General features: G+C 36.8%; 2 protein-coding genes across 4 annotated transcripts in view; one reads left to right on the forward strand and one right to left on the reverse strand.

Moving 5' to 3' along the window:
• Positions 1-8,930, forward strand: part of LOC136030337 (NACHT and WD repeat domain-containing protein 2-like) — a 195,887-nt gene extending 186,957 nt beyond the window's left edge. For all 3 annotated transcript variants that reach the window (XM_065709251.1, XM_065709254.1, XM_065709252.1), the window contains one exon: positions 8,651-8,930. In XM_065709251.1, coding sequence (XP_065565323.1) covers positions 8,651-8,845 — 195 coding nt within the window. In that variant the 3' untranslated portion in view covers positions 8,846-8,930. The remainder of the gene's footprint in view (positions 1-8,650) is intronic.
• A 274-nt stretch (positions 8,931-9,204) lies between these two features.
• Positions 9,205-22,302, reverse strand: part of LOC136030338 (ATP-binding cassette sub-family F member 3-like) — a 44,477-nt gene continuing 31,379 nt past the window's right edge. The window contains exons 9-13 of the mRNA XM_065709255.1: positions 21,684-21,857; positions 18,248-18,422; positions 15,587-15,767; positions 11,778-11,998; positions 9,205-9,451 (exon numbers count right to left, since the gene is read on the reverse strand). Of these exons, the coding sequence (XP_065565327.1) occupies positions 9,302-9,451; positions 11,778-11,998; positions 15,587-15,767; positions 18,248-18,422; positions 21,684-21,857 (901 nt within the window). The 3' untranslated portion in view covers positions 9,205-9,301. The remainder of the gene's footprint in view (positions 9,452-11,777; positions 11,999-15,586; positions 15,768-18,247; positions 18,423-21,683; positions 21,858-22,302) is intronic.

Genomic DNA, 22,302 nt, shown 5'->3' on the forward strand with positions numbered 1-22,302 from the left:
ACAAGGAGTTTTTTACAGTCTGGAAACTCTTTGCAAAAACAAATAACAATTAATTAAAAAAACTTCCCGAAAGTTTTTTTCTCTAATTATTTCCAAAAGAATTGAGGTGTACTTCTAATGAATGGTGTCTTCACTACAAACAAGAGTACGGCTACTGCCCGTTTCCCAAACGGTAAAAGTTTTACCATTCTCTTACTTAAATAACCAATTCTCTTACTTAGAATTGTCATTCTCTTACTTAGGCGTCTAGTAAGTTCTGCAAAATTATTTTAACTTTTTTTATTATAATAATTGGAACAACAGAATTCGAAGATAAGAAGAATTCGACTAAGGATTGGTTGTTAGACCGCGGTCATCTTCAGCGAGTAGGGGTAAAGTATTTCTAATGAAAAGTGTCTTCACTACAGACAAGAGTATGTCTACTGCCCGTTTCCTTAACGGTAAAAGTATCATTCTCTTGCTTAAATAGCCAATTCTCTTACTTAGAATTATCATTCTCTTACTTAAGTGGCTACAAAGTTCTGCAAAATTAGTTTACCGTTTTTTTGGTATAATAATAGCGAGAACAGAATTTAAACACAAGTGAGAATTGGATTAAGGATTGGTTGTTAGACCGGGGTCGTTTTCAGGGAGTATGGGTTATACTGCATGAAACGAACAAAAATATCCACAAAGAAGAGCTTGGATTTTGCCTCCTTCTTTCACTGCAAAAGTCTAAAGCCTATTGTGTCATTGGCGATTTACTGAAAACTATATGTGTCTTGAACAGTCTTGAAAAGCACAAATAAAATCGAGCGTTTCATATATAATGCTATTAATTGTTGAAAGATCATCAGTTCAAGATTTTATTTCACTGTAATTGTATTTTCATTTTCAATGCTGCAATAACTGGAAAAGAAAATATTTGTAATATAATTTGTTTTCAGTGAAGCACCAACGACATAGCAGGCTTTAAACTTTTACAGTTAGGGAAGGGGCAGTATCCAAACTCTTGTTTGTTGTAAAGCTATATTTGTTATGAACAGTCTTCAAAGAACTAATAAAATATAAACTATATATTTGATATATAATGATATTAATTGCTGAAAACTCCTCAGTTCAAAATTTAATTTTACTGTAATTTTTATGATTATTTTCAATATTAAAATAAGTACAAAAGAAAATATTTGTAATATAATAGCCAATGACGCAGTAGGTTTTAGACTTTTACAGTGAAAGAAGGAGACAAAATCCAAACTCTTCTTTGTAGAGATTTGTGTTCAAGCTGGATTTGCGTATTCAATTTAAGTTTAACTCATTTTAAGATTTATTTACTCATTTATATTAGTAACTATTGTTTGTTTTTTAATATGATTGTGCAATTAATTTCTGTTCGTTTTGGGTTTCATTTATTCTTTAATAGTAATTTCTGATTGTTTTAAGCTTGAGTTATTGTAGGTTTCATTTCTTCTGATCTTAAGTTTAATACGGCCTTTACTTTTCTTTAGAAAATTTCTTTTCTGGAAAGTTTTTTTTTTAATTAATCCGGGTAATATCAACGGGAAAACCTTTACTGAAAACTACTTGAAAAGCACTAAGAACATTAAGGAAGAAGGTTCGACCGATAAAACTAGCCGCTTTAACTTAAAAAAACCTTGACTGCTTAGGTTGTCATTCTTATTGGTTGAATATTCTTCTTACATGGAGGGGTTGGCTTACACCATCTAGGTTTCTATATGGGTTTACACACTTTAACTGATTGAAATTTTAACAACATAACACTGGCGTTGCTTTTGCTTTAAGCAATATTCGCAAGGGGACAATACAATATTTATCCATATTTTATTGCATCCTTTTTTGCCTCTGTTTTTTTACATTTGTTTTAATGGGTCAATTTAGTCCAGAAATCCAATTTTTATATAATTTACTTGCTACTTAAAGACAAATATAGGCCTTCTTTTATGTTTTACGTAAAGGAAATTATGACTACCCCAAAAATACAAAATTACTAATTAACTAGTATCCATTCATGTGTTATTTAGGAGTTTTCGTTTTCTTCGATTTACGGGAAAGAGGAGCGGGGGGAGGACTTGCTAGGTCTGGTGAATTCTAATACAAGCAATTGTTTGCAATTTTTAACCTCGAAATATTTTTAAGAGACAATATATGAGCATGATATTTAGCTTGTGTTCAGCAAAAGGTTTTATCGATTGTCAGACCCACCCAAAACGGAAAATTTTTTCACAGCTTTACAACAAAGCGAATATAACCTTCTTGAACTTACGACAAAAATTTAATTTAGTTAGAGGTTTTGATGGAGACAAAAATGTAGAAATTACAGCTAATCGCTGTGGTGTAACTGTTAAGACATTGTGTACATTATGTTTGACCTAGAGGTAGTAGTTTTCCCTAATCGGAGTCAGTCGTCCTAACCATTCATGAAGCAAAAGTGCAACAGGAGACACGACCAGTCCATAAACATCCCACTAGAATATCTTTCCTACCTTCAAATCAGTTAGAAACTTAGAAAATTCAGTTAGACTTTGGGTAACGAAAAGATTGATCAGGTGGACAGCTTCACTTACCTTGGTATTATTATTAGTAAAGACGGTGGGAGCAGTGAAGATGTTAAAAGTAGAATAGCCAAGGTTCAGGGTGTTTTTTTCAAAGTTGAAAAAGTTTGGACGAATAGGGAGATGAGTCTGCAAACCAAGACTAGAATATTGGAAGCTACAGTGATGACAGTGGTGAAATATGGTTCTAAAGCATGGCCGCTCCGAAAAGCAAATGAAGATTTGCTAGAAGTTTTCCAGAGAAATTGCCTACGGTTTGTTCTGGGTAACCGGCTGACCAACCGTATTTCAAACAGTAGGCTGTACGAAAAGTGCGGTTAAATCCTATTTTTTAGGGCTATAATGAGAGAAAGGTTGAGATAGCTTGGGCACGTTCTGCGGATGACAGACTGTCGAAGATTGTCTTTCTCGACCAACCGTCAAGGACTAAACGGAAGTAGGTCATCCGCGGCTGGGGTGGGAGGATACCATAAAGAATGATTTAAGGTAAATGGGAACTTCCTGGGAGGGTTTAAAGAGAGTGGATTTAAGAGATTAGAATGAAGGAAGAGCGTACGTAGCTGTGTTGGCCTCAGGCGGCTTGGTGCTCGGCGAGTTGTTAGTAGTAGTAGTAGTTAGAAAGCGAGTTATAAAGAGCTTTCTCCTCGCTTTTGTACTTCCCTTACAATGACAAATAAGTAAATAAGCAGAGATTAAAAAATGGCCTTTGACTTACTAGACCTTTTTTTTAGTATTTTCTTTTTATCTTCTCTTGACTATTAGTGCTCGTGCTTTGTCATGTGCTTATTGTGATGATGTAAGAAAAGAAATTTTTGAGTACGCAGTTTTATGTAATATAAACAACTTTATATATATATATATATATATATATATATATATATATATATATATATATATATTATATATAATTTCTAATTGTGGATTATTGCCTCAAATAGTGAGTCAAAGACATTTTTCCATACCTAGTGTGTTATTTTCCTTATTAATAGACCCTAAAGTGTTATACTATACTTACTTACCTTGGATTTTTATTGTGTTTGATTTGTTTTTAGTTGGTGATATATAAGTGTAATTCCCTAGAGATTTCAACGTGTCCTGATTTCGACTTTTCTTTGTCGCTGTTGCCGCTCCGAAGTTGCCAATATAATTTCTTTTGGGCGAATTTGAAAAATCAGCCAAAAAGTCGGCAGCCGAAAACGTTTGGAAAGTTTGGTTATCATATTCAAAGTCCAGTGAAATTTCGTCAAAAAGCCACCAACAGACCAGAGAATTGAAGATTGTGTGATTTAAATGTGTTTGTCTAATTAGGCTAAACTTACAAGACCTCTGTCAAGAGATTTAGATAGTAAATGACTTCAGCATAGGCTTCAGTCTAGTCAAGGTTACTTTGCTGAATTTCATCGGCTGTCGAGTGAGGATTGGTTGTCTGAAGAATTATCTGGATCTAAAATCAAATTCTTTTGAAGAATTTTCCATGCAAAGCGAGCCGCGAAATAATATTCCCGATAGGTAAACGTACACAGGTTGTAAGCAGAAGAGGGGCGGGTGCCTGCCGCAAGAGCCGTACGTACCTGCTGGTATTTAGTTACCCTTAAATTGCGGGGAATAGGTGAGCAGGTCCCGACGCTTCCCTTATACTTGTGTACGCTATCCGAAAATTGCGTTGAATGCTGTGACGTAAGCAATGGGGACTCTCGTACGCAATGCTGTACTGAACTTTCTCACGCGATCCATGCAAGCGGGGAACAAAATTGAAAGCATTGTTAAGCGAGCTGTGGAGTTCTTTGATCATGCTGAAATTCTTAGTGCGAAGGAGAAACTTATAACGCTTGCCAATGAGATTGGTTATGATTACGTCTATCGGAAAACGGCAAACGATTCTGATAACGTGATGGAAATGGCGAAAATCCTAGCCCTTTGCGCTAAAGAGAAAAAGCCCTTGCCTACTTTCGTAATTTTTGATCCGCAGGAAGTGCCCACCTGCCCTGATGAAGTCAGTGCCTGCGTGAGAATAAAAGTAAACGAGATGTGTCGAAAGTTTGATGCCGGATTAGGGGCTATCGCGGATAAGATCAAACTTGCATCTGAACAGTGTGCTCAGCAGCTCGCCGGGGTATCGCAGCAATGTACTACCATAAGCGACGCTATTTCCCAGGGCTCACCCACTCCCCGTTCAGCAGCGAATCCGCCATCAAAGCCACTTTACTCGGTGGTTGTGAAAGCAAACGATATGCCGCCTGAGTTAACGTCCCCACAATCCCGGAAAGACTTCTTTGCAAAGGTTTGCCCTAGCGACGTAAGCTCCGATTCTCTTACTCTGAAACGTAGCAACGATGAATGGAAGATTCTTGTCCAGTCTCGAGATGCCGCTACCCAACTTGCAGAAGCAATGAAAAGGAAGAACATAACCACTAAAGTCAAAGTTCCCCAGTTTGTCGGTATCATGAAAAGAGTACCCTCATCAGTTAGCGAGAGTGAACTCTGTCAAATTGCTGGTTGCGACAAAGTGGCGCAATGCGGATCTACGAGAGCGTTCAAGTTATTCTATGCAAGTCGACAAACACTTGAAAACGCTATCGCGAACCCGCTGAAGATTTGTTTAGAACTGTTCAGGATTGAAGAGTTCCGCTTTCTACCGAGGAGGTGTTTCAAGTGCCATGCTGTTGGTCATTTAGCAGCTGACTGTTCGCAACCAGAAAGGTGTTCGCGCTGCGGTGGCGATGGTCACAGCTCTAGTAAGGACAACCCATGTAGTAATCCGCAAAAATGCCTAAACTGCGGCTCTAGTAGACACTCTTGCTACCATGCTGCTTGTCCCTTTAACAAAGCCCAGCCTAACACTAGCACGTAAATGGAAAATCGAATATTCTGCTGGAATATGAACGGTAAAGTGTTGGACAGAATCCCCCTTCTAACTGACCTTTCTAAAGAATATAACTGTATTTGCATACAGGAACACTTTCTGACCGATGATAGTGTAAACCTTCTAAAGTTTTCCTCGGATATGCATTACCTCGTTCAACCTGCGCGAAGATCTGGGACTCGGGGTCGTCCCTCTGGTGGCCTAGCCATAATCACGCGCTCTAACTCGGGGCCCCCCGTGTGTGTCGAGCAGAATGAATGGTTCCAAGCTGCCAAAATGCATGGCGTGTTTTTCGTAAATGTTTATTTACCAACCAATTACAATGACATCGCTTCAGAAAAGAAGTTTGCAAAAGCATGCCAGAAGCTCGGAAAGTGCCTCCTCAGTTTAGTCCAGAAATCATGCCCTGTTATAATTCTTGGTGACTTTAACTGCAATCTCGACGATCATTCCTGCCCTCGGGCTGTACTATTGCTGAACGCCTTACCAAGCGGATTTAAAGTTGCTAAGAAGGATAAGTGCTATTCCTATATCAGTACCGCAAAAACCGTCTCAAATCTTGATCATGTAGTAACTTACAAACTGGACCTAGAGTCAGTCTCGGTTGGATCTGACGGTGCCTATTCGGATCATTTACCTCTCTCTTTTGCAATACCAGCCGTCAGTCCCCAGTGTGCTCCAAAAACCAAGCCTGAGCCAGCACGTGATTGGAAAAAAGTAGTCCGTGAGCAGTTCCAACTCAATTGTGAACAAATTTTGAAGAAAATTAAAGTGCCTTTCCACCTCCTACAGTGGGATTGTGACCTAACGGAAAGCGAGATACGCCTGCAACTGAACATGTATTTCTACGAAATTTGCCACTCCTTGAGAGTAGCTGAAAGGGTTGCTGTCCCATTACGTAGCGTCCGACGTGGGTCGCGAGTGAAAGGATGGGCCTCTAACAGTGAGCTTGTGAAGGCAAGAGCAGCTGCCAAGTTCTGGCTGGGGGTTTGGCACGAGTGCGACCGGCCAAGAAGCGGGGTAGTCAATGAATTGCGGGTTTATACAAAACGGCGGTTCGCGAAAGAGCTACGAAAACATCGTAGTAGCCTCAAACGGGAAACAGTTTCAAAAATCATTGAAAACCCTAATTTGGTCTGGAAGCTCCGTGCCAGGCCTGTAGAAAGTACGGGACAAAATGCTAGTGATATAGATGAGGAAATATGGGTAGATTATTTTGCTGCTGAATTCTCCCCACCAGATGAAGTGAAAAATAAAAAGTTTAGCGAAGAGCTCGATCAGCTTATGACGAAAGAGCATAATTACCTCGTGATTTCTAGTGCGAAAATAACCCACCTTTGTCAAAAATTAAAGAAGAAATTATCCGCCGGTGCCGACCAAATCTGTGCTCTACACATACTGAATGGTGGTCCAGTTCTATCGGAGCATTTAGCAATAGCTTACCAAATTATACTAACACATGGTATTGTACCGGACATTTTCTGTTTAGGTGTGATCACTCCAGTTTTGAAAAAGGGTAAACCTGCTCATGAACCATCGTCATACAGACCCATTACTGTATCATCTGTGTTTTGCAAGCTATTTGAAAAGCTCATAATTTCGGACATTAAAGCTAGTTGTAAAGTGCCTCCCCACCAGTTTGGATTCCAAGCTGGCTTAGGATGTGCCCATGCCTTGCATGTAGCTGCAAATGTTCTACTGGATGCCCACATTTCGAAAGAAAGCCTAGCTATAGGTGAATATGATGTACGGCGGGCTTTTGATTCGGGTATCCATTCTCAGAATATGGTTGAGCTGAGAAAGTCCGGAGTTGACCGTGCTATTGTCAAACCCTTGAACGACATGTATAGTAGGCTCAAGGTCCGTATTAAACTGTCAGGTAAATTAAGTCGTAGGTTTGCTGTGGTGAAGAAAGGTATAAAACAGGGAGCCGTATCATCACCTGATCTGTTCAACAACAGCATATCGACGGCCCAGTCAAAAGTGGCCCCTTGCTGTATTTTTAAAGGCATTGACGTGTCCCTAGTTGGGTTTGCAGATGACCTTCTAAACTTTTCAAGAATTTTGTCTTCTTTGGAATCTAACTTTAAAATTTTGGAGATGGAGTATGATGAAATTGGGTTGAGTTTTAATGTGACAAAATGTGAAGTACTGTTATTTAACTGGAATGCCTCTCAACCCGAAATCCAACTAGGGTCACAGGTGGTCATGCCCTCTAAGTCAATTGTATACCTGGGTCTGCCGATCGGTGAAACTCTTCAGCATACACGAGCACTGCTTGTAAAGCACATCGAGAAGAAGATCAGGTCAGCTTATGGAGCTTCGGTTTCCTCCAAGCGTAATCTAAATAGGTCGCTGCGTGCACAAATATTTGTTGCTGTTGCCTTACCCCATGTTCTTTACGTTTCGCCGTTCTGGAAGTTACTTACAAATTCGAATAAAGTAACTATAAGAAGAATATTCTTCAGGTACCTCAAGTTCCTACTTGAGATGCCATTAAGAACAAGTAATTCTTACCTAACGAGGCGGTATTCAGTACCTGACCCATTTACTGCGGTGGAAGCGTGTCTTGAAAAGTACCGTGATAGAGTAGAAGCGAGTAACCACCAGTGGACCGCCATTCTTACATAGTTGTATTATAGTTCCTTCGTGATTATTTTCATTTCAAGAAGTTTCGTTGTGTTTTGTATGTGCGTTTTCTTCTCTTTTGTTTTTTATCCGTCTTTTGTTCAATTGTGACGGGTTTTTCCAATATATTTATTTATTATTTATTTATTTATATATATATATATATATATATATATATATGTATATATATATAAGTTTTTGCTTGTGTGACCCATTGGCAAATAGTAATTGGGTTGCCCAATTGCCTTAATCAAAAGATTGGCTTCATAAACAGCATCCCTATCATTAATAATAGTTTACCTATATATTCAATTATTTCCATTGAAACCACAAATCTCCTTGCGCCTCTACCATAACCATAGATGGTAAAAGCCAACTTTCTCTCCCCTGGCGTTGTCTAATTGCTTATGAAGATACAATAAGAGTGACATAACGAATAATTATGACCCTCACATACAATTTTGTAAGCATAAATCCCCTTCTGTATCTAAATAAAAAAAAACTACAAAACGTCAGCTAGTATTTGGGCTGCAACACTATCTCGTCTACTGCTAGCTTAAACTTTGTGTTCGTTAGAACAGATATCAACTAAAACTTTATATTCCAGCATGAAAATGGCTACAAAATTCAAGAATTTTCCTTCAAGCCTGAAGAAGATGTTTCTGTTGGAGAAGAATGCAAAGAAAGTGAAAAGAAAATAACTTTTAAGAAAGCTGCACACTTAGCTATGACACTAGCACCCTTTTACTCTCACGAGGTGAAAGACGGCGACGCAGAGTCTCAAGTTTGCACAATAATGTAGCTATAATGTATAAAACATGTAAAGAAACAGAAAATGTAAAGAAAAAGAAATGCAAAGAAATAAAATTAAGCGAAAAATTAGGTTCAACTTCAAATTTGGCCATTTTTTAATCTTGAGAGTATTTTAAGCATGGCTTTGATCGGGATCAAAAAGTAAATACGATGCCTTGGTTTACAGCCGGTTATGGTTAAACCTTAAAAGCCTCAACTTGACCTTCATATCTGTAAAATTACACACCAGAATCTATATTTTGCTCATTGACGTAGCTACACACTTGGATGACTGCCAACTTTGAATTATCATTAAGTAAAAAAGACAATGAAAAAAATATCTTCCATAAATGATAAGTCGACATCAAGTTCTTAGATCCATCGTGTATTTAATAAAATAACATTTTCCGAACTCTGTAAATTTGAACCTCCACAACGAACTGACGTATAGTCTCCTTGACAAAGTTTATTGCGCTTTTAATTCGTCTTCAACAAGTTTGCGATATTCATCAAATCCACCTTCAATTGATCTGACTACTCCATCCGCACAAAGCCATAGCTCTTTGCATACCATACGAATAAGCCTCTCGTCGTGAGAAACAAGTATCAAACCTCCCTGGAAGGAAAAACAATGCAATGTTTAATATCAAAGGAAGATTTCGCAGTGTACCAGCAAAAGTACCCCTCTTTCTCCATCTCTCCTATCATATTCTTCCCTCGATTATTGACATTCCTATTCAATGTCATTTAAGTGCTGATATGGTGTTCCAAATTTGTACTAAGGTTCACTCCATATTTACATCTGTTGAATAGATTTTATGATCTAACTTGAAAAACAAGACTAATCCAAAACTTTCTTTCGAATGAGGGGGGGGGGTTAAATCACCTACTTTTACATTTTTCTTCGAAGTTCTACCTCAAACGAAATAAACTACAGCATAAGCGCCAGGCTAGGAAGCTATTTTCATCATCGTCAAGAACATGCATTCGATGTTATTCGAGTGTCAAGGGTCATACTAATATATTTTCACACAAAACACAGGTTTTGCGAAATACAGCAACATTTCATCGATCAGTAGCTTATTTTCCAGCTTGAGAAACCCTCTAGCCAGCTTATCAACAATCACTGGTAAACAACAGAAAAAAAGTCTAGCGCCTCGGCTCAGCAATGGTTACCTTGATGCAGGTCAACTTTCTAGTAACACTACAAAGAAAAAAGCAAAGGATAATCACCGATGCCTTTAGCACTGGGATAACTATTGAAGTTAAGGAGCCAAATCTGATTTTGTCCTTCTAAATTCGTCCAAACATAGAAAATGAAAGGACAAGCTCAACCAAAATCACGTGCAGAAATGGCCAGTAACACTAGATAGCTTAGCTTTTAAACAAGTGGAAAGACGCCTCCGTTCTATGCATTTTTCGATCTATTCTTTTAGAAGTTGCCTCGGTAGTGGGACCAGGGAGTCGTTGTAGATTTCAACACATTCAGAATTTATTCCACCCGAGGCAGTACGGAAGGGTTAGGGTGTTTGACCCCCCTCCAAACGCAATTTTTTGTCCGTCTGGTAAAAAAGTATCAAAAATACATATAAAATATTTTTGATACGTAAAAAAAAAAATTACCCCCCCCCTCCCCTCTCTCGAAAAAACCCTTGATACGGGCTTGAGTTCAACCCCCATTTGAAACTGGTCCCTGGCTACTAGCCAGTAAAAACACTGCTTTTCACTCGATAGAAAAATATGGGTCTAAGAAACAGAAGCTTGGTAAACGACTTTCAGAGAGTCCTCGAGTTTAGAGGTCCACTTCAGCTTGAACAGTGTACGCTCAAGCTGAAGGAAATGCGTAAACCCCTTTTACAGCTCCAGGCAAGAACTACTGCAGCCATCGAAAATTAATTTTGTGTTCATCAATCCTGCCTGAGGTCCGCAAACCATGTAAAAACCACAGAGATTGAAACCCTAACCATTTTTCCGTAAAAAGCTAATTTTGGCTACACAGAAAAAAAAGAATAGGACAAAACGGGGTTTCCTCCTGCAATTTTATTAGCCGGTCTGAAAGAAAAGTTGTTTAAAGCCATTTTTATACTGGAAGGGTGTTCTATTACAAATGTACTACGAGTAAAATATTATTCCAGAATAACCGTTTCTATTCTCGATGACTAACATACTTCCGAATTATTATTAAGTTTCCACATTATTGTCACTTAGTGACATTGCTTTGACTCACACTGATATTAAATCACGTATCTGTTGATATTTAAAATAATAGGAAAACATTATGTTTTTCAAGCAATTAGAATCATTTTCGCAAATTTCAGAAAATGAAACATTTCATTCTGCCGCCAAGATACGGTGAGTCTGCTTTTCTTTCTTTTTTTTTACCTGACGGGGCAAAAACGATTGCTCAATCTGTAACTGTAAACACGTAAAAAAAATTTAGCAAAATATTGATTGATGCTGGCCGACGCCGTCACGTTGGAAACTTTACGTTGGCACCCTAACACCGTCACGTATGATTACAATGGATAATCCAGTAAAAACTAATTGGCTTAAAATTCCGAATATTATTTATTAGAATAAACACCTAGTATGTCATTTGGTTGACCCTTTGCAGCCTTTGCAGCAGACAATCCTAATCCTAGTCTCTATCTCTCCTAATGTCATTGAATAATCCTAATCTCTCAATATCCTTTAGGCACAACGATGTGTTTCAAAGAAAAAAAAAACTGTGTCTTTAATAAAATTGGCGCAAAACTTACACGGAGGAGGGCGAGAGCCAACCCTCACTCAATATGCTTGAAATAATTCTAAAAATCAAGAACTATTTATGCTTGGAATACTAGAACTGGGTCAAACCTATCTGAACCACCCCTCCACCCTGAAAAATGAAAACGTATGCGCTGTCTTATTGATATTAACATGCAATTAAGGCTTCTACTTACCGAGAATTTATCAATAGCCTTTCCAAGAGCTTCAATCGTTTCTATATCCAAATGATTAGTAGGTTCATCAAGCATTAGGAAATTGGGTCTAGTTGCTGCCATAACAGCCAGTGCAACTCTGCATTTCTGTCCTCCAGATAAACTAACTACCTTTTGCAAAGCTTTGTCACCGGATATTCCAAAACTACCAAGCAATCGTCTATATTCCTCTACAGTTTTCCCTGCAAATAAAAATCCAAATATATTAGATATAAAACTTTAATTTATAAACACGAGTAACCTCACATTTTTTTTTTCAAAACCTTATCACTCCATCCACAAAAATCCCAAAATATACATTTTATTTTATATGTTGTTTCATCTCATTCAGCTATTTTGGATATTTTACAAAATCAGGGTATACCAGTTTATATATGATGAACAGACGAACATTTGCTCAAAAATAATAAAAAAGAAATAAAATAGCTGTAAAAAGTATTGAAATACACAGTAATAAACTACAGAGAACTATTTTATAAAGTTTATGAAAGAAGCATTAGTCTGATTTAGTATTTGGAAATTTCACTCCGCCCCTAAAAGGCTAAGAGGTTCGAAATTAAGTCAAATTTCTAAATTGAGTAAGTGCAGAATAACAGAAAAATCAAAAAAAAATCTTCTGGTCTCAAATATAACATAGAACTAGATCTCCGATGTCAGTGCCCTGTGAGATGTTGCAGCAACCGTGCCCAATGAGATCAGTTGCAGAATAGCCCATGCAACCATGTCTTGCAGGGAAAAAATCCGTTTCTCCCGTTTCACATTCATGGTTAAATTCGACAATATTTGGAATGACTTTTATGAGAACACAAAAACAAAGAGCTCATATGGCACTTGTGACGAGGTTGGAAGAGCCAAGTGCTCATATGGTATGAGCTCTAGCAAAATTCTAAGAATCAATAGATTGATTTAAGAGGAAAATCAGAGGCTTAATGCCGGTCGAGATTTAAAATAAGAGCTCTGAGTCACGAGGTTCTTCTATATATCAAAATTCATTTAGATCCATTCACCCACTTGTAAATTAAAAATACCTCAATTTTTCTAATTTTTCCTCTCCCTTCAGCCCCCCAGATGGTCAAATCGGGTAAAACGACTTTACCAAGTCAATTTGTGCAGCTCCCTGACACGCCTACCAATTTTTATCGTCCTAGCACGTCCAGAAGCACCAAACTCGCCAAAGCACTGAACCCCCCTCCCCCCTTAACTCTCCCAAGGAGAGCAGATCCAGTCCGGTTACATCAATCACGTATCTACGACATTTGCTTATTGCACCTACCAAGTTTCATCCCGATCTCTCCACTCTAAGCGTTTTCCAAGATTTCTGCTTTTCCCTTCCAACTCCCCCCAATAACAACAGATCAACAGATGAGTTTCTTCTAAATATCAAATTTCATTAAGATCCGGCCACCCGTTCTTAAGTTAAAAATACCTCAATTTTTCAAATTAACAACCCCCAGCTCCCCCAAAGAGAACAGATCCGTTCCAGTTATGTCAATCACGTATCTATAACTTGTGCTTATTCTTCCCATCAAGTTTCATCCCGATCTCTCCTCTCTAAACGTTTTCCAAGATTACCAATTTCCAAGATTTCTGTTTCCCCCCTCCAACCCAGTTTGTCCCCAGGTCCGATTCGAATTGAAAATGGAGCGTCTGAGACATAAGATTCTTCTATATATCAAGTTTTATTAAGATCAGGTCGCCCATTCGTAAGATACCTCGATTTTTTACGACCTCGATTTTCATGTTTTCCAAGAATTCCGGTTTCCCCCTCCAACTCCCCCCAATGTCCCCGGATCTGGCCGGGATTTAAAATAAGAGTTCTAAAGCGCTAAAAAATAGTTGGATCTCGAAAATTCAGATTGATTTACTTAGGATTTATTCCTAAAAATTGAAAGCCTCTGAGGTAGTTTGATAGAGAAGACGTCAAAAAGGTCGAGCCCACAAAGACTCTTCCCAAGAAACCTTAAAGCAATGACTTTTAAAGTCAAGAGCTAGTAGATTTTGAAGTTCAATAGTTTAGAGATTCCCGGAGTCTTTAAACTTTACATCCTGCTAGCACCTTAACCTAAAAGAAGGAGCAGTCTACTTTCCCAGAAGAAGCCTCCTTGACCGTAGATATGTGACCATCAAATTTCTGGGTACTATCCTGCTGAAGATAGGAAGCGTGCTCCCCTGAAAATCCATTGACTCTGTCAAAATACCCCATAATAAGTTTCAAGTGAGTCAGATCACTTTCATATACGTGTCAGAGAAGGTGCATATGCCACTGTAAATTATCAATCTATGATCCCATTGCCCTAGATACTTCAAGGTATCTATCCCGTTGCTCAGAATTTTCAAGCCAATCAGAGACCAAAAAAGCTGAAAAGTTGGCAGTGGCGCAGGTATTGGAACCTTCCATGATACAGGTTGAAAAGTTCTTTTTGCAAAAATTTGGCCCCTGAGTACGGTAATTTAGGGGCCAATGACCCATTATGGTCCCTGAATCATGGAAATTAGAAATACTTGCGTAGTTTGGTTCAAACAAGGCATATCGTGCTTAATTTTGATAAGAAATTAAAAGAAAAACGTGGGATTGTGGGAGAGAGAAGGACTATTAACGCCCTTCTATTTTCCAAATCAACAAATTCCACAGCTAGGATTGAGCTGGTTTTCGAACACAGTCGGGACCTAGCCCGCTTTAGTGAAAAATTAGCTCGTTTTCATACCGTGCAACCGAAATTCTTTAGTTTGGTATTAGCAAATATTTGCACCAAACCAGTGAGCAGCATGGATTCAGCCGATTTTCGCACTCATACTGGGATTTTTTGGCATGATTCCGGGTTCAACATGGTGCAACACGTCTATCTTCCTACTAAAATTTTGATATTAAAAGGGGAGGGGCGTTACAAAACGGGGGTCTTGGGCCCTATTGTGTCTACAATCATATATTTAAATTCCGTGCAAGATTCAGGTTTAGTCAGGTGAAACAAGTACGCATTTTCTAATAAAGTTTACCATATTTTCTTTCAAATTCCTAAGAACAGGCCGATTACATAATATGAACGGAAATAGAATTGCATAATTGCTAAATATAAAATGCAATGACAAAACCTTTTAGCATTTAGAATATGTGGGTTACGTTCCCCTAAAGGCATACTTTTTGAATTTTCATTCATTCTGTGTGAGCTGATTATCTCAAAACTTGGTCCAATAGTTGGGACAGGTTTCTTAAGGATAAAAGGTGGTGGTGGTAGGAGAGGGGAAGGAGGATTGCACCTCCAATCGGATGAGCTCCTTTCCAAGTTTAAACGACCACACCTTCTATATAAAGTAGCAAAAAAAAATTAGATACGAGAGACGCATCCCTCTTACTTAGTTTCTTATTTGTTCAAACTTTTGTTGAATAAATGAACTCCCAACTATGAACACAATGCGTTGACTTTGGTCAGCGTAGCTATCTTTCCTCTGGTATACATTGTTATAAAAACTATCGTTTTAGTTTCCCTTAATACTGGCACAGGTCACACTTTGGTTACAAACTTCGGTTACGGCAAACTATCTGAGCAATCACTTGGCTGAGCTCATGAAATTCTAAGTACATGTTCGTACAGAACCGAGACAGCTGGTGGAAAATCATCCCCAGACTTATCCTAAAAAACACTGAAGAAAGCTAGGGGTCACTGGACTCAAGAATTATAGTTGAAAACAGGTAGCTTAGTCTGATACTCACTTTGCTATTACTTTAAACATAGTTATAAACGCTAAAGGAGTCATATTTTTTCAATACTTACCAGGAACTTTCATCTTCATAGCGTCTACAGGAGTGGAATTAAGATCTAAATTATCGACAAAATGCTGGCTAAAATATCCAAGTCGTATGCTCCGATTTAAATGGCGAAATCCAGAAGTTGCCTCCAGGTCACCAACAAGAATTTTCAAAAGGGTCGTCTTACCGGCACCGTTTTCTCCCACCTACAATAAACCAGACAGAATACAATCAAACTGAATGCAAAAAACAAGCCCTATAGGCAAGAACCTATCCAAGATTTTTAAGGGAGGAGTACAAAAAACAAAATAAAAGCATCAAAATCTTTGTTATGTTTTTGCGAGTCGGACAAACATTTCGGGGGAGGGGGAGTCTACCCTCCTAACTCCCCCCTCACCCCCAATGGATACGGCCTTGCCTAAGGGCTATGGAATCCAAAGAAAGAATAGTCTGAAATTCATAGTCTGAAACAGATTAAATTTAAGAACCAAAACGAGAATTTTCAGTATTTTCAGTTTTATGTTATTTGGCTAAACAGACAATGTTGAAACGTAACATATTGTGATTTTCAACCGTCAATCAGGCCATTCATAATGACAAGACCTGCAACAATGGCAAACTTTTGCAGGGATTAGAAACAAAACAAACAACATCTATCATCTAGCGGTCCTTCTCATGTTCACTGACATGAGACGTCAGTGAACGTCTCATGTCAAATACAAACAACAAGTAGAAACAACAGGGAATTTTTTCTTAAGGTAGTAGAACCTCAATACTACATGAATATCTCGAACCTATATCCAAGGGCCGTCCTCAGCAATCAAGTCCTTGTTTAACTTTCCAAAGGAAGGATGCTAGGAATGTTTTAAAGAGATTTTAGCTTTAATGGTTTATTTTAATGTGTTTTTTATATATTTTCATTTGTCTTGCTGAGGTCGGTCCTTGGATATAGGGTCCAAATATTCATTAAGGGCTAAGTAACTACTGTCTTAAGAAAAAATTCCCTGTTGTTGTTTTTTCTTGTTGTTTGTGTTTATGATGAAAAGGCAGCGTGGTCTTCATCGTTAAAGAACACACTAGTTTATTAAGTCTAAGCCATTTGCCTTTTTAACTTTGAGTCCCTCTGAGGAGCAATTATTCATTTGAGTTTCCCAAATCACAAGCTTTCAAGGTCAAACTTCTCAACTCAATGTTTGTCATATTCTTGGTATGTAATTAGGCTCTTTTTTTCTTTTTTTTTAATACACAGAAATAAGGTCATCTTTACTAGGAAAGGAATCAGCCGACCAAGGGCTTATATTTTGGAATTTTTCGTACCAATTTGCATACAAGCCTTGGCAATGGCAAATGCCATTTGCGATTTTGAATATATTTCACATTCAGTAACAAAAGTCCTATTTAACCGTTCCAGATTTATAAAACTAACCCGCTAACGAAGAGATGAAACCTTCGAACAAAGAAAGTTACGCAATCAAGATACCGTCCTATTTTGGACAGTGAGACACGGTAAAGGCTCACTAGCATTTCATAAAGTTTTTACCATACCACTGAGATTTTAGTAAAAGTCAAACCCATAGATTGAGATTTAGTTTACTTTCAGAACTAGCGACAGTCAACATCAAAGCCCAATTCAATTCAAAGCTTAAGTTTTGGAATTCAGCCAAGGTCAGCCAATCAGAAAGCTTCTTTAACAATCTTTAGCTGTATAGAAAAAAATAAAACTGTAGAAAGATTTAACCAAACGGTGACTATTTTCTATCTTAGCGAAAAATTGAATTAGTCGATCAAGTGAAAATGAATTTTGAATGGATCTGACCACCGGCACAATGTGGGGGGGGGCATTTTTCTTTTATTTTAATAAAAATGCAAAAAAGGTATTTTTCAAAGCCAAGGAAGGTCATTTTAGGTTAGTTTTTTTCAATTTTCAATGAAAATACAAAAAAAGGTAATTTGAAAATCTAGGGGGGTACCCCCTCCTTAATTCTTTGACATGATCCAATTTCGGACATAAATGGGACCCCTTGGTAGCACATCTAAAATTGGGTTGACGACAGTACTAATTAATGATACGACCACATTTTAGACAATGGCAGAAATGAGTTTCAGACAAAGGGTATTATAACATAGGCAGGATTTAAAAAGGAATATTTGAATGTACAAATATTTTTGCTGAATGTGAAAGAGTTAAAATACGAAAAGTAATTTCAAGGTTTTCATTTTTCCTGAAAAGTGTCACAGTGCAAAATTTACGGATAATATAATGTTCTTCTTCTTAAGAAGTTTCCCACTAAATGCGAAAAAACCTACATATTTCATCATTCGTTCAGCGCGAAAAGATTATCCTTTTGCCAGTTCAACACCTGGGAAGACCCATGTACCAAAATTCAAGTATCTCTAAAGTGTTTAATAACTTTCAACTTCAAAAAATGGTTGAATTTTGTTAAAAGTGGTAGAGGTGAAGTTCTATCATTACAGTGGATATTAGAGACTATAATACTGAGGAATATGTGAATAGTCCTCTCATTCCTTCTCTTTGGGTCGTTAAATGAGTTCGCTCCCATACTATAGCAAAGTTACGGCCAAAAAACTGTTTAGCCTATTTACCATAATTTCCTCTTTTTTCTGTTTTATTTCTACTCAGTTTATTACATTCCCAGCTTGAAATTTAAGAAAAATAATGACTTACAATGCAAATCCTTGATTCATTGCTAGCAGTGAGATTGACGTTTTTCAAAAGGATTTTATCTTTGGTATACCCAAATGACATTTCATCTAATTGTACAGCAGGAGGGTTCAGTGGCTCTGCGTCTTGGAATCGTAAAACAACCTCAGTCTCTTTTTCAACCGGTTGCAGAACAGGCCTGATAAAGAAAATAGGTACAGCTGGAACACATTTAAGATCAGCCTAATTTTAGGTTGAAGGAATAATTAAACCATATCTAAAATTGTAACTCAATACTCCAACGTCATCTACATTCAAACACTGATGAAAATTGAATGTCTCAATCAAATAATTAAAAAACTTACAGATAATTTTATCATACATAATTCCATTATTAACAATTGAATTTGTTAAGAATTCTTTACTTATTTTAGGTTCATTATTTTCTTTTAATAAATCATTTTAATTTATTTAGTGTGGATTTAATTTATGACTAGTCAATTTTAAAATTTCTATACTATTCATGAAGCTATTTTAAAAGCCTCAGTCTCCTGTTTCATTGGCTGCAAAATAAACCTGGTAAGGATAACTAGGACAACCTACTTATATCTAAAATTTTAACTGAATAAATCCCTCACATCATCTACATTCAAATATTGATGCAAATGACTAACTCGGTTGAGCAATAGAAGTAAGTTAATAATGATCATATTAATTTTCGTTGAATTATAATGAATAATCGTTAAGCATTAAATTTCTTATTCATTCATAGATTGGTTATTTATTTTCCAGACTAGATATTTAAATTCTGTTCATTGTAGATCCTTCATAAAACTATAACACCAAATTTGTATTTTTAAATTATTCATACAATTAATTTAATGAATCACAATCTCAGTCTTTTGTTTTAATCGTTTTTTTTTTTCATAAAAGAATATGACAACTTGCTTATATTTAAAATCAACTGAGTTAATTTTGCAAATTTTAGTATTTTCTTATCAAACATTTTCGTAAATCTACAAAAGGTATGAAAGTTTTTAGAATTTTTTAGGGAAACTGCTTTTTGTACAAGAATTTAAACAAGAAAAAAATATATAACGATTTAAGCGTGTACCTATATTATAATAATAATTTGTTTGTACAAAAGCCAACAAGGGCTGCGCAACAAAACGAACAAAACATAGACCAACAGATGACAGCATATAACATCAAACACATGAATCCGTAAATGCAATCATGATAAACCTACAGAAGAAGAGCCTTGCGGTTTAGTCCTAACCTAACAAGTTTCCCTAAAATCCTCCTTTCTCATTACACTTATTCAATTATTTTTATCCACAAAACTTTGATTAGGTGGTTCAAACTAGGTACAAAATGCACTTGTTTTTGCAGAATACTGGGACAGGAATCGGTGTTAGGGTGATTCAGGCAACGCTGACCCGCTTTAATCCTCCAATTACAGAGGTAGAAAAGTACTTTCGTGATTTTGGTTCATACAAGGTACATCATGCTTACTTTTCTGCAAAAAAGTGGGACTGCTAGCCCACCTCTACTTCTCAAGACCTATAAATTAGAAATATTTTCGTGATTCAGGTTCAAACAAGGTACAACATGCCCACCTTTCCGATGTCAGGCAAGTCAGTCCACAGCTTGGAGTGAGCACGTTTTCGCACCAAGTTGAGTGTGCATTTTCGCACTTGGTTCGTTTTTTATACAGTGTCATCAAAATTCCGTAGTTTGGAATTAACATACTTAGCACATAAGGCTCTCCTTAAAAAATTATTTTCTTAAATCTATACAATCGCCATATAACTGCTTATTTTACCGTTTCATTTTCATATGCAGTGCATAAAAGTTGAGTTTCTCTAAGCCTTGATCAAGACATGACAGGAATCAGGCTGTCCCCACCTTCCCTTATCTACTCTTCCTCCTACGAAGTAACTGCAAATTAAACCAATGGATAAGAATACACTGATCTTAATTTTCATCTTATTTATGAAAGAAGTGATACATAGCATTTTGTTTGGGCAAGGAAATACGAAAAATTGCAGCATACACATATTAAGTCTGAAATTGATATAATTTAGCATATCGTCACTCTTACCTCTAAATGATGTATCTGATACTTTTTAACTTCTAAAGTAATTGCCATACACCGTTTGCTGAGACGCAATCAAAGGGAAGATCCCTTTGCAAACAGCTTAGAAAACGGCTTTTGCAGTGAATCAGACACAAAAAGCATGGTAACAAAAAAAAACTAACAACGCCATCTAGCGTTCGATGACACTTGGCATTATTTTTCAGTGTAATAATTAGTTTAATTAGTATAACTGGTAAAATTAGGGTACTAACAAATGTCTGATATCAGTTCCTAACAGAAAAATAATTAAACAGCTTGAAAAAATGACGTGTCACCAGACATTAGATGGCGTTAATAGATTTTTGTCAAGACGAGCACCAGCTCCCAGTTTCCACTTTGCTCCGACGTATGGAAATGGCAGATGTAAACTCTAGGTGTAATAGGAACGATACGTTCAGGTATTTCCTGGATTTCTTCAATTTGAAACCAATTCTACGCTTTTATTTAAGATAGCTAAACTTTCGAGGCCCATTCTACTTTGATTTATAAAAAATACTGTTTTTTATATCTTTATAATGATACTGGAATAGCACCGCTGGATCATATTATAGGTAAAAGTACTCTTTATTTAGCGCATTCTGCTTTTATAGGTACTCTCCCACCAACCCTGCAGCAGTTTTTCTTACGGACAGGCTCAGGTAGGAACTTTTCTTCTTTACATAATTCTTCTCGACGATTTATATTACCAAAATGATCCTCTACAGCAGCTCAGAGGTCTCCTGTATATCAGTCAATTCTATTATGGAACTCCATCCCTTCGGATGTCCCTCTTTTTCTTTCTTCAAAGGCATTATTTCGTCGGGTCTTTCCAGTTCAATAATTTTGTCTCTCTTTTTAATTCTATCCCAATTTGTATGCCACTTCTCTTCTTTTAAAATCATTTTCAGCTGTATGTTAAATCTTCTTCTAAATCTTCTATCTGTTAAATGTCCTTGTTTTGTTCCAGTGTTTTTTTTTTGTTTTTTTTTTTTTTGTATATATTTTATAAGTGTTTTATTCTTGTTCTCTGTGGTCCATTACAAGCAAAGCTTCTTGGGCCTAGTAACCGCTTTACTTTTGTAATAGCTTTTCTTTTAGTATTAATAAATTGATTGATTGATTTAACTTTTGAATTTAAAATGTAATTTTTTTTTTGGCTTTAAGCCTTTAGCTACAATGGTAAATTAGAAATGAGCAAGTCTAAAACCAATAGATAAAACAGAATTTACTTAGTGCTACTGAAATTAAAAAAGGAAGGTTTATCAGAATAATTAATTTTTTGGCGATAAATAAAAGACCAATTAATGTTTTAAAAAAAACAAATCCTTAAAAAGTACTTACAGTTTTTCAAGAAACTTGATTTTACTCTGAACAAGAGAAGCACGTTTAGCATTGTATCTGAACTTGTCAATAAACTCCTGTACATGTTCCCGCAGCTGCTGTTGAGCCTCCCACTCTCTGTGCTGATTCTTTGCCTTCTCTGTTTTCGCTTTTATGAAATGGGAGTAATTGCCCCTGAAAAAGAATTCATAGCATCAATAAAGAACAAACAAGGAAGCATAAATAAGAGGAAAGAGAGGTAATTGCAGCCAGGATTGCTAGACCTAGTGATCCACAACCAATTTTAATGCTCTTTCCATCATGGTCACTCTTTTTTTAATAGAGCCCTCTAATTTGATAGCAGTATATAAACCACAGAATAAATAGTAGTGGGGGCTGTTGCTCTTTGGTGATTTATCGCAAACATTCTTCTCATTATTATCTCTATCTCCACCTGGTGATATTTTTTTGTGTAAAATCAAGCCAAAAAGATGAAAAAAAACAAGAGGAAGATAAAAGAACAAGAGAAACAAAGAAACAGAGAAACAAAAGAAACAAGAGGAAGATAGAGATATCGTCAAGAATGCCACCCTGTTGATTTGCCACAAGTCTTAGCCATACCAAATTTGCTAAAATTGTT

The sequence above is a fragment of the Artemia franciscana genome, chromosome 8 (assembly GCF_032884065.1).
Source record: "Artemia franciscana chromosome 8, ASM3288406v1, whole genome shotgun sequence".
NCBI lineage: Eukaryota > Metazoa > Arthropoda > Branchiopoda > Anostraca > Artemiidae > Artemia > Artemia franciscana.